The 15,633-nt window shown below is 39.2% G+C and overlaps 1 protein-coding gene across 1 annotated transcript in view; it reads right to left on the bottom strand.

The window, feature by feature from the left end:
- Window positions 1–15,633, bottom strand: part of hectd2 (HECT domain containing E3 ubiquitin protein ligase 2) — a 71,785-nt gene that overhangs the window by 39,144 nt on the left and 17,008 nt on the right. Inside the window, exon 2 of the mRNA NM_001112937.1 lies at window positions 4,919–5,048. Coding sequence (NP_001106408.1) covers window positions 4,919–5,048 — 130 coding nt within the window. The remainder of the gene's footprint in view (window positions 1–4,918; window positions 5,049–15,633) is intronic.

Genomic DNA, 15,633 nt, shown 5'->3' with positions numbered 1-15,633 from the left:
CAGTATTGCTTCAATCCACTTTTTAAACAGCATGATAAATATACCCCTTAACATACACCTGACAAGTCATCAAAAAGGCACAACGTATTAAACTGTCAGTTTCTTATTAAAAATAGAATTCCGCATCTATAATGTAAGCCAATAAGGATATCGTGTGTATCTTGTACACTGTGTTCCTAGCCTAGTGATTCAAAGAAAGAAAAATTCAAAGAAAAATCAATACATTATTGAACTAAACTAAATTAAGCAGGTGCTGTGCCCATCTGCCAAGAGTGCAGACTATTCTGAATGATAAACAGTGACTATGAAGCTATTAGCAGTGTGACAATATGGCGCTGTCTCTTACAGCATCAACACAATGTAAAAGTGCACATAATGGGCAGCGTGTGGCCAGAGGGAAATGGTGCCCAGTGATTTTAAAGCCAGGGCAAATCAGGGCTTAAACACTGTTTTCTGTCCAGAGAAACGGAATATGTATCACTCGGATGAAAATGAAATCTAATGAATTCCTAAAAACCTTTCACCACTTAATTAAATGGTTTCAGTCACTTAAGGTTTGGGTTTAAATGACAGTGAACTAGCATAGGGGTAAATTTGGGCATATTTTGTAACATATACTTAACATACCTTACAACGCTGGTGGAGAATGAGCTCTCTATTTTGGGACAAGAGGAATGAGAAGCCTAAAGGGGAACTCCACCCAAACATAAGCTTTTTTAAAATTAAACATAATTTAAAGAAACTTTGCAAGATACATTAAATAAAAAATATGCAGCCTTTTCATGATTAATGTAATAACCCTGGCCCCCTGTTCTCCTGCCGATCCGACTGACTACTTTGAGTTGTATGTCCTCAGTCTGCCTTCAGCCTACATCCTCCAAATCCCACAATTCCCTGCACACCTGATGTCAATGAGGAAATTAACATCTGTGCAATGCATTGTGGGTTATGTAGTTCCTGCATGCTGCTTGAAAGTGGTGGATTGTTACAATTTGTAACATTTATTTCTTTTCTCCCTCCTCCACTGCCAGGATTTAAAATGATGCAGTAACAGAAGAACTGTTTTGTATTCTACCTGGTTGTACTCATAAGCATTTAGAGTCATCTTTTTTTTTTTTTTTTTTTTTTTCTCCTTTAAACACCACATCTATGAAAAAAAATGTAATTCTAAGCAACTTTACTAAATATATTCACCATATAGTTATTTGTAAATGTAATTGCTATAGAAAGCAGTATTTATTTATTTCTGTGATCTGGGTCTGACTGGGTTTGCACCAGCAACAATAGGAGTTGCCAGTGGAAAGGTCAACACATCGCTTCAGCTTTCCGAAGTCGCGCAAAAGCAGCAGCAGAGATCTATAGCAGGCAATTAAATCACGCTGTCGGACATTGGCCTTAAATGAAAGCAAATGCTTAAAGGAACAGTAACACCAAAAAATGAAAGAGCTTTTAAGTAATAAAAATATAATGCACTGTTGCCCTGCACTGGTAAAACTGGTGTGTTTGCTACAGGAACACTACTATAATTTATATAATAAGCTGCTGTGTAGCCATGGGGGCAGCCATTCAAGCTGGAAAAAAGGAGAAAAGGCACAGGTTACATAGCAGATAGCAGATAAGCTCTGTAGAATACAATAGTGTTTTATCTGTTATCTGCTATGTGCCTGTGCCTTTTCTCCTTTGAATGGCTGCCTCCATGGCTACATAGCAGCTTATTTATATAAATTATAGTAGTGTTTCTGAAGTAAACACACAACTTTTACCAGTGCAGTTCAGCAGCACATTAAATTTTAGTTACTTTTATACACTTTTATTTTTTTGTGTTACTGTTCCTTTAACAAAGATGTAGGGTAGAAATGCTGCACATTATGTTTTGGGGTTCTGTACCAGCCTAAGCGAAATAGCCCTTTAGCAGTGGGGATCTGTGCAAAATGCAATTTCCATCAGCTCTGTAGCATCAGCTTCTATAACACTTAACCTTGAGAATTATAGCTTTCCTACAGCTTCCCAGAGCATGTAAGTGTCACTGACACTAACAAAATCCAAGATAGGGAGCTCCTGTGGCACATTTTTGAAGGCCTGGATAACTGCTGCTATAGAGATGCTTTAGGCTAGGCTAATGCCTCACTGGGGCTGGGTGAGAATCAGCGTTCAAACGCAACAGTTTGGATATCCACTGTCTGCATGCACCCAGGCCTATACATTGGTTCCAGGTGCAGGCAAAGCTAATGTCAGGGCTGGGGGCAGTTTCTGCGTAAGTTCAATATATAAAATACATTTCTAGTTACAAAAATGAAACAGAAGTTATTTCTTTGCCCGGCTTCTTAATCCAATATCTTGCAATATTGTTTCAGGATTCAGTTAGAAGTGCAGACCAAGTATACAGACAGGCAGATACTGATTTCAATAGCATTGAAAATATTTGAGGTATATTGGAAAGTTGTTTCAACTTTCTTTCACCACTCAAAAAACTGTTTTGGGTGGGGGCCCCCTTTAATTATATAATTTTAACTCAGAGTGTGACTTGCTATACAGGGAAGTAGTGATCTGCAGCTTGGAGGGTTTGTGCCAATATTTGCAGATCAGAGACAGGTTCAGCCCGAGCTGTTCCTTTCGCCAGCCCACAACCTTACTGTGCCCCGCCTACACCTCTGGCAGCCTCTATTTATAGGCACACGCATGCTCTGCACCCTTTGTGATATCAGAGGTAGGGTGGGTCGGGTGTATGTCTATAAATAGAGGAGGGATTGCCAGGTCAGGTTGGGTGCGGGTTGGTTAGGGTCAGGTGTAGGTCAGTTTTTCCAACACGCACAGCCGTATGCATAATTCGTGGAATGAGAAATGTAAAAAAGACTAAACTATGGCACATGGGGAAATTCCATTGCTAGTCACTAATTACTGTATGTTTAAGGTTTACAGTATCTGATGTAAACCTAAAGTGATTTTTACTTTCTTCCTTCCACTTTTTTAATCCATACTTGCTCTAAATGTCACTTTACAATTTAGTCTCTGGCATATTTCCATTACCGTTCAAACATGCTCTCATCAAATCTATCCTTAAAAAACTTCTCTGGATCCCACAGGCCTTTGTACAGTAATTGTCGGCCAGTCTCCCTTCTTCACTTTTTATTAAAACTACTGGAACAGCATGTACACAATGTACTGTCCCACTGTCAGTCATCTAACTCCCCATTACATCCACTATAGTCTGGTCTGTGTCCTAACAAAGGGGAATAGCCTATATAAAGTAGGTAATGATCTGAATGTTACTCAATGCAAGGGCTACGCTTTTTTGATTCTACAGAATCTGTCTGCAGCCTTTGACACTATTGGTCATTCCTATTACCATATATTCTCCTAGCTGTTGGATTTAAAAATACTGGACCTGTTAAATCTCATCTAATCTTTCTAATCCATCATTCTGTGTTCCCCATTAAAGCTCCACCTCATCCTTTGAGTTGGGGTACTTTAACACCCATCTATTCTTAAGGTCCCCATACACGGGCCGACTATAGCTGCCGATATTGGTCCCTTGGACCGATTCGGCAGCTAATCGGCCCGTGTATGGGGAGAGCAGAGCGGCCTGGCCGACCGATATCTGGCCTGAAATTGGCCAGATCTCGATCGGCCAGGTTAGAAAATCCGGTCGGATCGGGGACCGCATCGGCTTGTTGATGAGGTCCCCGATCCGACTGCCCCATTGCCGACCACATAATCCGATCGTTTGGCCCCAGGGCCAAACGATCGGATTATTTTTTTTTTTTACCTAAATGCTCCCCGATATCGCCCACCCGTAGGTGGGGATATCGGGGAAAGATCCGCTCGCTTGGCGGCATCGCCAAGCGAGCGGATCTGCTTGTGTATGGCCACCTTTAGTATCTGGTGTTAGTTAGCCGATTTTCCTTTGGATTTGCAAAAATTTTAGGCACCCCCAAGTGACTTTAATCGCTTACCTTGTACCCCGGGCTGTTCCCCTGTTAGGAGAAAACCGCACCAGCCCAGGGTACCTGCAGCAAGCGCTTCCTTCTTTCGCGTTTCTTCTGTGATGAATTCCCTTGGCCGGCGCATTGGAATGAACAGCCGACTTTGTTGTTAAAGTTCAGCTTTTCACTCTAATGCACATGCGCAACACGGAAGAAGGAAGCACTCGCAGGTACCACAGGCTGGTCTGGTTCTCTCTTAACAGGGACACCAGCCCGGGGTAAAAGGTAACCAATTTAAGCCACTTGGGGGTGCCTAACATTTTGGCACCCCAAAGTGACTTAGGCTTTCCTTCTCCTTTAAGATCATCATATGGTACTCAAATCTACCGCTTCCCTCCAAACCTGCCCGTCACTCTAGCTTGTAACACCAGCTGTATAATTGCAATCTCTTTGTAAATGTCCTCTTATTAACAGAGGGCCGTGGCTTACAGGAAGATAAGTAAATCGCAGCTACCACGGGCAACTGATCTCCCCAAAATGCCTTCTCAGCGGCAATCACCGGTGGGAGGGCACACGCATCACGAAAGGTCAGAAAACAAAGCACTATGTATGCCTTCCCACCACCAATTCCCTTTATTAACGCTGGGAAAGCATTTCTGGGTAATTAATCGCCCACAGTAGATGAGATTTAACTGCGGAATTCAATCTCTCCTTGGGCCATAGCCCTAAAAGTCAACATGGACAAAACTGCATCTGTTCCTCTTCATGCCATAACTATCACTGTTAATAACATCTGTATATAACATACCAATGTTTGATTCTACTCTCTCATTAACACCCTGCATCCAAATGCTCAATAAAGTTTGCCACCATCAACTTAGGATCATTTCCTATATACCAACCTTTCCTCACACATTAGATAACCAAAATACTCAAACACAGGCTCATTATATCCCCTATACAGCAGCAGGGTCGGACTGGGGGGTTGTATTTACCATTTTTGTTATTAGGTAAAACCATCTGGGTAGGTGAGTTTCTGTTTCCAGCGGCTTCTTTCTTCTGGTTGATAGTCGAAATGAAATTGCTGAATGTGGAGAACTGCCCCTTGGCTCCTCTATCCATTCCCTGTAATTAGAGGACGCAATTACTGCAAAATGTGCTTTACAGATAATTTCTCTCATGCGAATTTTACTATCACAGAAACTTCTGGGAACATAATGTCTCAATGTCCCTTTATATGAGAATAAAAAAATGATGTCACTTTAATAAAATTGCTCATGACTAACCAAAAATATATAAATATATAAACAATAACATAGCACAGTTACCATAACACCAGTGGGAACAGCAAACTGCTAATTGAATCAGTTTCATGCCATAATTATGGGTGTTTATATAATTCTTCTGACATTTGCACAGGATAAATTGACTGCAGCTAAGGAACTGGCCATCTTAGCAAATCTCTACCCGCTTCTAAAAAGATTTAGACCTAGGAAAATTAGAGTTTACAGTATTTCTAAGGGTTTTAGCTCTATGCCAAGAATCTGAGGAAATTTTGCGCTATGGTGATGAAGGACAGCATAAACAGTTATATATCATGTATTTGCCTAAGTCCATAGTACTGTATAGAAACAAACTGCACAAAAGCTCAGTATTTTCTTCCGTGTTAGTTACTCCTTGCCAAGAAGGAGCATGCTCATTTGAAGCTGATATGGTCCAGCTAGGAGACATAGATTTTGTAGACATTCATGATTATACCACTATATATCTGGCGGCTATTGCCTTGGGGAAACCCATAACTAAATCCATTGAAAAATAATTGGTTTATGTCTTTAGCCCCTTTTAATGTCAAAGCTAAGGCATGAATTGTGCACAGCTTTTGAGCTAAACAGCTTCTTACCTTGGTCTACTACACCCAGGGCTATATTTATAATGGGGCACCTGAGGGCTGGTGCATGTATTTTTTTAATTAAAAAAAAAAATGCCCCCATCTTCCACCATGGGTTTTCATGGGAAATCCGGCAACAGGGCTGGGTGGGTAAGGGGGTCAGGGACGCCATGTGACATTATGTGCAGCGTGTTTACTTTTCAAAAAGCTCAAGTTATGTTTGGGTGGAGTTCCCCTTTAAGGTATATGATAAGAGAAGTTACACAAGCTTCTGCAGGGAGCACTGCCTTTCAGTTACCTTACAAGATTCACCTTGGGGAAGAAATATGCTTCACCAGAGTTCTACTGATCATATCGTTGAAATGACCATTATGTCTCTGGTATTTTAGAAGAGGTGTCTACTGCGCAGAGGCAGCAAGCATGCACAGTAAGCACTAATACAATGTTGCGGCAACAACCCCATCTGGAGCTTCACATTAGACTAGGAAGTAGCTGCAGCTGAGCTGCCTGTGATATCCAATCTGCATGAATCTGAGTGCAGGGAGAAAGGTATGCAATTCTGGGGGCTGGGTAAAAAAAGGTTTACTTATTTTTTTAAAGTGAAAGTTACAGTGAGCCATCTGAGAGAAATTTTGAAATATCACCACTTATAGTTCCCTTAGGCCAGGGGTAGGGAACCTATGGCTCGGGAGCCAGATGTGGCTCTTTTGATCGCTGCATCTGGCTCGCTGCCAAATCTTTCATAAAAAAAATAACAGGGGCGTGGCCTGCGCTCGGCGGATAGAAGACGTGTTCTAAGCCTTAGAACACGTCTTCTATCCGCCGAGCGCAGGCCATGCCCTCCTCCGCATCGCATCCGCATCCAGCATTCTTGGCACCCACCCTACCTTGTCCCACAGCATCCACAGCCAAACATACTGTATGGCTCTCACAGAATTACATTTTAAAATTTGTGGTGTTTATGGCTCTCTCAGCCAAAAAGGTTCCCGACCCCTGCCTTAGGCTGATGTCCACCAGGGAGATTTGTTACCCTGGTAAAATCTCAGCTACCATGGACAACCAATCTCCCAGAATTGCCTTCCCACTGGCTATAAAGTGAATTGCTGGTAGGAAGGCATATGCTTCGCCTTGTTTCTCCAAAGTCGCGAGAAGTTTCCTCCTGCAGGAAACATTGCACAACTTCAGAAAACAAAGTGACACATATGCCTTTCCACCAGCGATTCACTTTATTGCCAGTGGAAAGGCTTTTCTGGGGTTAGTCACCTGCAGTAGCCAAGATTAACAGCGGGCGACTAATTTCCCCGTAAGCCATTGCCCATATTGGGTTACGTTCCCTAACAAAAAGCCACAAATACTATGCCAGGATACTGCAGCTATCTGCTTTATCTGGGTTAATTGTGTTAAAAGAAGACACAATTTAAATATGCAATATTAATGTATGTTTGATCAGAACAATGCTTCCCTAACTAACTCTCACAAAAACATAATGAATTGAGCGATAGTTGGAAAAAAATAAGCAACAATGTTTGTTAATTAACCACATACTTTATGTAGGCTCCAAATAATGATGTTAACTTTAGGTCTCCAGAGTAACTGTAACATTTATGTTCTTCTGAGACATGGACTGCTGGCATTTGTATACACCAGTTTTTGATGCCAGACGAGATCTAAAATTGTCATTATTACTTGATTATCTTAGGTTCTCCTTTTTCTGTTTAATGCCTTTCTGGGAAGCCAGATTTCTTTTTCTCTTAATATTTACAGTATCACATCTGTAACACCATCTGCAAATGAAAATAGTCATTTGGCCCTGTAAAAATCACTGGCACCACAGACTTCTAGAGTAAAGCATTACTTTGGTAAATGGGAGCAAGCAGTGCCAAAAAAGGCATTAACAAAGAAAGTGTAGCAATAAAAGCCACCATATTATACTATACACTAGAATAGACCCCTTATAATTTAATGTGAATTTCAAGGGGTGAACGAACTTCTGTGACATAATAGGTGTCCAATATGGGTGTTCATATATCAACTTTGGCTGCAGACTACAGAGGTCAGGGCATCGCAACACATAGAAACAAATTCCATTTGAACCCAGCAAGATCATTGCTCCTAAACTGGAGAACTGGTGAATTTTATGGACTGTAAAACATTTCTGTATGACACCATAATATAATCTATTGCACAGAAATGCAATTACACAGCACTGAGCCTTACAATAACGGTAAAATATATATATAGATCGATTAAAAAAGATAAATTAAATTAACCTTCTATGCAAACTATGCAACCAGGGTTAACTTCGGTAAACACTGTAAAACATAATTTTAGAAAATTGCTAATGTAATTTAAAACATGCCATGATAATTATTACAAGGCATGTCTAACATGATCTGAAGAGAGGCAAACTGTAATGAACAGCTGGATATACATATCAATGAGCAAAGGATTAAAGAGGACACATCAAAAGACTTTACAGTGTGAGATAAAGCAATTTCCTAACAATGGAAGCTGGCCTAGCTGAAAGCAGTGCACAAAGGGATATTTAATCAAAAATTACTGTTCAGCTTTTTTTCTTTGGCATTGTATGAGCTTTGTTGTTTTTTTTCTTACTGTAAAGGAGAGCAATGTCTATCTACATAAAAAGAATGACATTTAACATGCGCCCCAAAAAATTATGCTTGTTGAATCCTGGCAGTAGTAAATTCTAGGTAGCTTTGTTCAAATAAAAGCAAATCTGTTATTCGAATAAGAGGTCTTGCTGTACTTTGGATCTCCGTACCTTAAGTCTACCTAAAAATCTTTTGAACATAAATAAACCCAATGGGTTTGTGTTGCCTCCAGTAAGGATTAATTATATCTTTTTTGAAATCAAGTATAAGGTACTAATTTATTACTACAGAGAAAAAGGAGCCAGCATTAAAAATGTGAATTATTTGTTTAAAATGAAGTCTATGCTTGCTTTCCTGTAATTCAAAGCTTCTGCATAACAGCATTCCAGATCCCATACCGGTGTTGTAATACACTAGAGAAAACAATATTTCATTCTTCTACCTTAAGAGTTAAGATCACCTGTAAAAATACCTAAAATAGCCTGCAGTAATATTTTTTTCCATATAGAAGGACTTCTGTTTATTCTGTATCAGCTTAGCTTTTGTATCTATCCCTTTCACTTTCGGGCTTGTGGAATACAAGGTGATTCTCTGGCATTTTGCTCGATCCTAACTAAGATAATTAATCCTGATTGGAGACAAAACAATCCTGTTGGGTTTATTTAATGATAAAACTATTATTTTTTAGTAAACTTAAAAGTATGGTGAAATTTATTAGAGAAAGATCCCTACTCTGGAAAACCTCAGATGCCGAGCATTCCGGATTGCAGGTCCCATACCTTTATCAACATTTCTCCTTCTGCTGCTCCCCACTGAGGTCAGTTATCTCATAAACACTGGATTTAAAAAGTTTACCCAGCTCTGCACAATGGCAGGATTTTGCTTAATAAAAAAAAAAAAATAAACAGATAAATCCTGTCAGAACGTATTCCACCTTTATTGCAAAGTAGTTGAAAACAAATCAAACATTTTAGTGAAAGGAAAAACAAAAATCACACAAAAACCTGGTTGTATTACTGTGCACGGCCATATATTTCAAATAGTAGTTAGTATACACCTCACATCAGTTAAAGTGGCTCTGACTGAGTTCAGATAAAGGCTGTTTCTGTAGGAAAAGGTCATGGTCCACAAAGAACTTTCAAAACATAAAAAGGGATCTTGTCATTTAAATATGAATCAGGATAGGGGTACAACAAAGTATCCAAAATCATTAAACATCCAAGGAGCACGGTGAAAAGAATCAGTTGCGTTCTTCAATGTCTGGGTTGTGGGGTAGGGTAGCAAAAGGAAAGCCTTTGCTCACAAAGAGAAACATCTGGCTAAACTTTGCAAAAAGGTATACCCAGTCTTCCACAACCATGTGGAAAAATCTAATTTGGATTGATGAGATCAAAGTTGAACTATTTGGCCATAATTCCAATAGGTATGTTTAGCACAGAAATAACACAGCACATCATCACAAGAACACCACATTCACGGTAAAGCATGGTTGAGGCAGCATCATGCTTTTTGGCTGCTTTCTTCAGGTGGAATTGGTGCTTTAGTCAAGGTGAATGGAATCATAAATAGATCCATGTATCTGACTATTTTGTCACAAAACTTTCAAGCATCTGTTGGAGAACTGAAGGAGGAACTTCACCTTTTTGCATAAAGATGGAATAAGTTCTGACAGAATTTATCTTTGTTTCTTTTTTTTATCAAACAAAAACCTGCCAATTTGCAGGGGTGTGTAGACTTTTTCTAACTAATGTAGACACACCAGCACTGGCCAAAATCCTCAAAACGCCCTTATTTTGGCAGGACAGCTGTTTAAAATTGTAGGCCTGATCAAGGAGCAGTTGCCTCATTATGCAAGCCTGGCTATAAATGTTTTAGTATCCCTTTCAAAAAGGGCTATGGCATCAGATGCAAATTAGCCATCATAATGTTCTCAGAAAGAGTATTTCTGTGTTGACCATCATTGTTTTGTCTGAAACAGATTTGGCTTTCAAATCGCCACAGCCCTAAATGTTTTGTTCTATTTTTACAATACAACCTAGTGAGAGGCTGAATTTACCAATGCTGGGAAAATTTGTACCTGGTTATTAACACATTGCAACCAATCAGGTAGAACAATGAAAACAAAAATTTGATTGCTTGCCAAGGGTTATTGACTAGGTGCAAATTCATCCATTCACACAATAACCAAAAGTAGAATATTAATACACAAAATCACACACTGTTTAAAGGGAAACGTTAACAGTATAATTTGAATTTCCAAACTGCAGTGGTCATAAAAAGCTATGCAAATTGTCAGGCCAGCCATACACACATAAATAAGACCCATACAAACATTTTCTGGGTGTTTATGGAGGCCTGGCATTCCCAACTGATATCCGTGCACTATGGATATTGGATGCTTTGGGATTCAGCAAGGTTTGAACATTTCATCTGCCAATAAACCATCAATCCATGGTGCATCGGCATATAGGGAAGAAAAGAGGAGCTGCAGTTGCAGAGGAGCAATAGGAAGGTGGCCATGCTATGTATAAACCCTCATTTGCTTGTCATTCAGTCTGTGGCCTGACAGAGAGTGTACCCAACTGTTTATGGTCATCTTTAGACTTCTTTTGCTTCATACTTAAATAAACTGTAAGACAATGCCCACTTTAAAAAGGGAAAAAAGGGAAATTTACCATTTTAGAAATTTGAAGCTTCTTTAGACGCTTTATAATAGAGCCCCCATGCTTCCTAAATTGGGTCAGTGAAAATTAAACTATTGTATACCGACACTGTGGGTGATAATTCTGTGGCGATATGGAGAACAACCTGAACAAGTTCTAAAGATTCTGCCTGTAACATTGCTAAGTTGGACAACATGGACCTGGTACAACCAGCAGGGTGTATTTCTTGTCCAGTTTGTGATTTCTAATTAACTAGTAGTTAAGCCTCCAGCCACGACAACACTGTGGTAAACTAGTAAAGTTGACCCTGTAGCACAACCTCTCCATCACTGCTCAGCACTTCATCTGAAAATCATACAGTATTAAGGAAATTCCTGGTTTTATTCTTGCAGTATCCTTGGAGCCTAGTTAAAGTACAAAACATTGCTATCAAAGGACTGGGGCCATTTGGTAAATACAGATGCCAAGTAGTGTAAAAATTGGCCCAGCAAAAGCTGGGGTATCAGGGAAACCATTTTTGTCCATGATATAGAGCTATCATTCCTTACTGCAATCCCTTTTTGGTGGAAAAACAGTTTAATGAGCAGACTAATAGCACTTTGAGTTTTAAAGTGCACCATAATGGATCATACGAATCAGCCTTGTTAAAGTGTGATGCCTGTTGTTAAATTTTGTTTTCCAAGACAGCGGGATACAGGATGCTATAGCTCTACAATACCTGAACAGCCCTTTTATTTTCCATTTGCTTTTTAAATGTACAATGTATTAAAAGGCAAACCTACCATTGGTGCAATGGAAAGCAGATTATGTACAACACAAAAAGCATTCTACTATAATGGAAAACCAACAAATGAATTTACCATGTGTCAGAAAGGTGCTTTGTCACAAAATGTTTCAATGTCACAGGAACCTTTATCTCACTACTGGTTTTAAAGTTTACATCACTTTATTGTCCATGCACTTAACTGCATATATTTTAACAGAACATCTGGGCATCGGGGATTATCTGCTTTTGCTTAATTAACATGCCATTTATCAGTGTTTTTATTTTACTGTGTGTGGGATAAAGAATTACTCTACAATTTGGCCAAGTGAAATGCTTTATTAAAACAAGGTTTTCCTAATGGGCCGCCGCAGTCAGTTTCGGAAATTAAACAGGAAATAAAATAGTACATTTTGTTCTATTTGTCTGAAACTCATGTTTAAAACTTTGTCACGCAGGCTTGCTCTTACTTCTATTTTAAAATTAGTGATGCCAAAAAAGGAAAAAAGGAACAAATGGATGGATCTTGAATGCAATTAAAGTGTATCTGTGCAGGTTAAGGTAGAAAACTACTATTCCCCCTTTTTGCACCTCCCTGGCTCTGCATTCTGTCATGCACCAGTAGTTTTTGGGTTCTATAATATTTGCACATAAAATCTATAATTTACCACGTGGGGCACAGTAACTTGGAAGACTTTAGCAAGAAGGTCTGTCTTTCCAAAAAAGTGCAGATGTGGAGAATAACATGGACTGTGTTCACTCAGGCTGAAAGGCCAATGCAGGTAATGGAATTATTGAGTCATCAACTGTAAAGACAGAAGTGAAGTGAGGAGTGAGCTCTTCGTCTAGAAAGTAAGAACCAAAAAATAGCAGGAGATGAGCTCATACAGTTTTTCAAAGGAAAAGGAAACAAATCCTAATGGGTATTTGTCATTTTCCTGAATTTGGATTAAGTTACTCTTAATTGTGCTGAGGCACTGAAAACAGGTTTCTGAGGTAATCAGGCTGGCAGCAGACCAGTCTGCTCTGGTGTCAGAAGAATGAACATAAAATAAAACATAGGCAAATACCTGCTTAAAAAGTTACCTTGGTTGTCACTTTATTTGAAAAATGTATTGGCACTTTTGCCATCTGAGTTAATTCCAACACTGGGTACATCTTGAAAACATGCAAGTTTAACCCTTTTACTGCCAGCCATTTTGGTCAAAGCGGAACTTGTATTGCCAGACAGTTTTTGAACATTTTGCACTGTTTCACTTTAGGGGCCTTTCCTCGGGGGGACTTTTAGTTTACCAAGGAAAACAATATATCGTTTTTTTCAGAACAACCTAAGCTTTCAAAATATGGTAGAATTTTTGTGTAATTCCAATTCTGTAACAAGATATAGGCTTCTAAATGTCTAAAAATGCAAAAAAAATCAAATTTTCCATAATATAATCACACATACTAGAAACAAAAATTATTTTATGCACGAATATACAACTGATTTGGAAAGTCCCATGTCTCCTGAACGTGCCAATACCAAATATATATAGTTTTATGGAGATTTCTCACTTGTATAGGTCAAAAACTCCCAGCAGTACACTACCAAATTCCCAAAGCACTGCTCCAAAAAAACTGCATACTTTGGATTTCAAGGCCAAAATTCCACTAACAGAAGGTTTATCCCAGAAAATTGTACATTTTTGGAAAGAACAGATTCTGGGGAATACAGAATAGGCACAACTGTCTGTCTACTCCAAACTATCAAGTCGCAATGCTTTCCTAAAGTTATTGGTTTTTATCAAAATTTGTGATTTTTTTAAAAATCGCTTCAAAGCTTCTAGTCTATAGTATCTTATCTCCTACAGGTCATAAAGTAACCAAATAAAACACCCTAAATATGAATGCCTGGGGTCCACTGAACAGTTTGATGCCCAATATGTATAGGTTTACCTAAGTATGTGGCATGTAGGGGCCCCAATGGGAACATACCCCATATGAACTGTCATTTCTGTCATTTCAGCTTCTGCAAAATCAACACATTTACATCATTATATGTGGGATGAAGCTAGTAAAAAGTACGCTCACCCCAGAAAGTCATATATTTTTGGAAAGTACACATTCCCCCGAATCTAAAATGGGTACCCATGTCTTTCTACTCCAAAGTACCAAGCCGCACAGCTTTTCTAAAGTTAGCAATTTTGATGACATTTCCAAAAATCCCCTCAAAGCTTCCAATTTGAAGCATCTTATCTCCCACATAGCATTAGGTACCAAGATAAAACACCCTGAATTTGAACACCAGGGGTCCACTGAACAGTTTGATGCCCAATATGTATAGGTTTACCTAAGTATGTGGCATGTAGGGGCCCCAATGTGAACATACCCCCATATGAACTGTCATTTCTGTCATTTCAGCTCCTGCAAAATCAACACATTTACATTATTATATGTGGGATAAAGCTACAAAAAAGTACGCTCACCCCAGAAAGTCATATATTTTTGGAAAGTACACATTCCCCCGAATCTAAAATGGGTACCCATGTCTTTCTACTCCAAAGTACCAAGCCGCACAGCTTTTCTAAAGTTAGCAATTTTGATGACATTTCCAAAAATCCCCTCAAAGCTTCCAATTTGAAGCATCTTATCTCCCACATAGCATTAGGTACCAATATAAAACACCCTGAATTTGAACACCAGGGGTCCACTGAACAGTTTGATGCCCAATATGTATAGGTTTACCCAAGTATGTGTCATGTAGGGGCCCGAATGTGAACATACCCCCATATATACTGTCATTTCTGTCATTTCAGCTCCTGCAAAATCAACACATTTACATCATTATATGTGGGATAAAGCTAGTAAAAAGTAATCTCACCCCAGAAAGTCATATATTTTTGGAAAGTACACATTCCCCCGAATCTAAAATGGGTACCCATGTCTTTCTACTCCAAAGTACCAAGCCGCACAGCTTTTCTAAAGTTAGCAATTTTGATGACATTTCCAAAAATCCCCTCAAAGCTTCCACTTTGAAGCATCTTATCTCCCACATAGCATTAGGTACCAAGATAAAACACCCTGAATTTGAACACCAGGGGTCCACTGAACAGTTTGATGCCCAATATGTATAGGTTTACCCAAGTATGTGGCATGTAGGGGCCCGAATGTGAACATACCCCCATATATACTGTCATTTCTGTCATTTCAGCTCCTGCAAAATCAACACATTTACATCATTATATGTGAGATAAAGCTACAAAAAAGTACGCTCACCCCAGAAAGCCATATATTTTTGGAAAGTACACATTCCCCCGAATCTAAAATGGGTACCCATGTCTTTCTACTCCAAAGTACCAAGCCGCACAGCTTTTCTAAAGTTAGCAATTTTGATGACATTTCCAAAAATCCCCTCAAAGCTTCCATTTTGAAGCATCTTATCTCCCACATAGCATTAGGTACCAAGATAAAACACCCTGAATTTGAACGCCAGGGGTCCACTGAACAGTTTGATGCCCAATATGTATAGGTTTACCCAAGTATGTGGCATGTAGGGGCCCGAATGTGAACATACCCCCATATATACTGTCATTTCTGTCATTTCAGCTCCTGCAAAATCAACACATTTACATCATTATATGTGAGATAAAGCTACAAAAAAGTACGCTCACCCCAGAAAGCCATATATTTTTGGAAAGTACACATTCCCCCGAATCTAAAATGGGTACCCATGTCTTTCTACTCCAAAGTACCAAGCCGCACAGCTTTTCTAAAGTTAGCAATTTTGATGACATTTCCAAAAATC

This window comes from Xenopus tropicalis, chromosome 7 (genome assembly GCF_000004195.4).
Source record: "Xenopus tropicalis strain Nigerian chromosome 7, UCB_Xtro_10.0, whole genome shotgun sequence".
Taxonomy (NCBI): domain Eukaryota; kingdom Metazoa; phylum Chordata; class Amphibia; order Anura; family Pipidae; genus Xenopus; species Xenopus tropicalis.
This window is presented reverse-complemented; position numbering and strand designations above follow the sequence as displayed.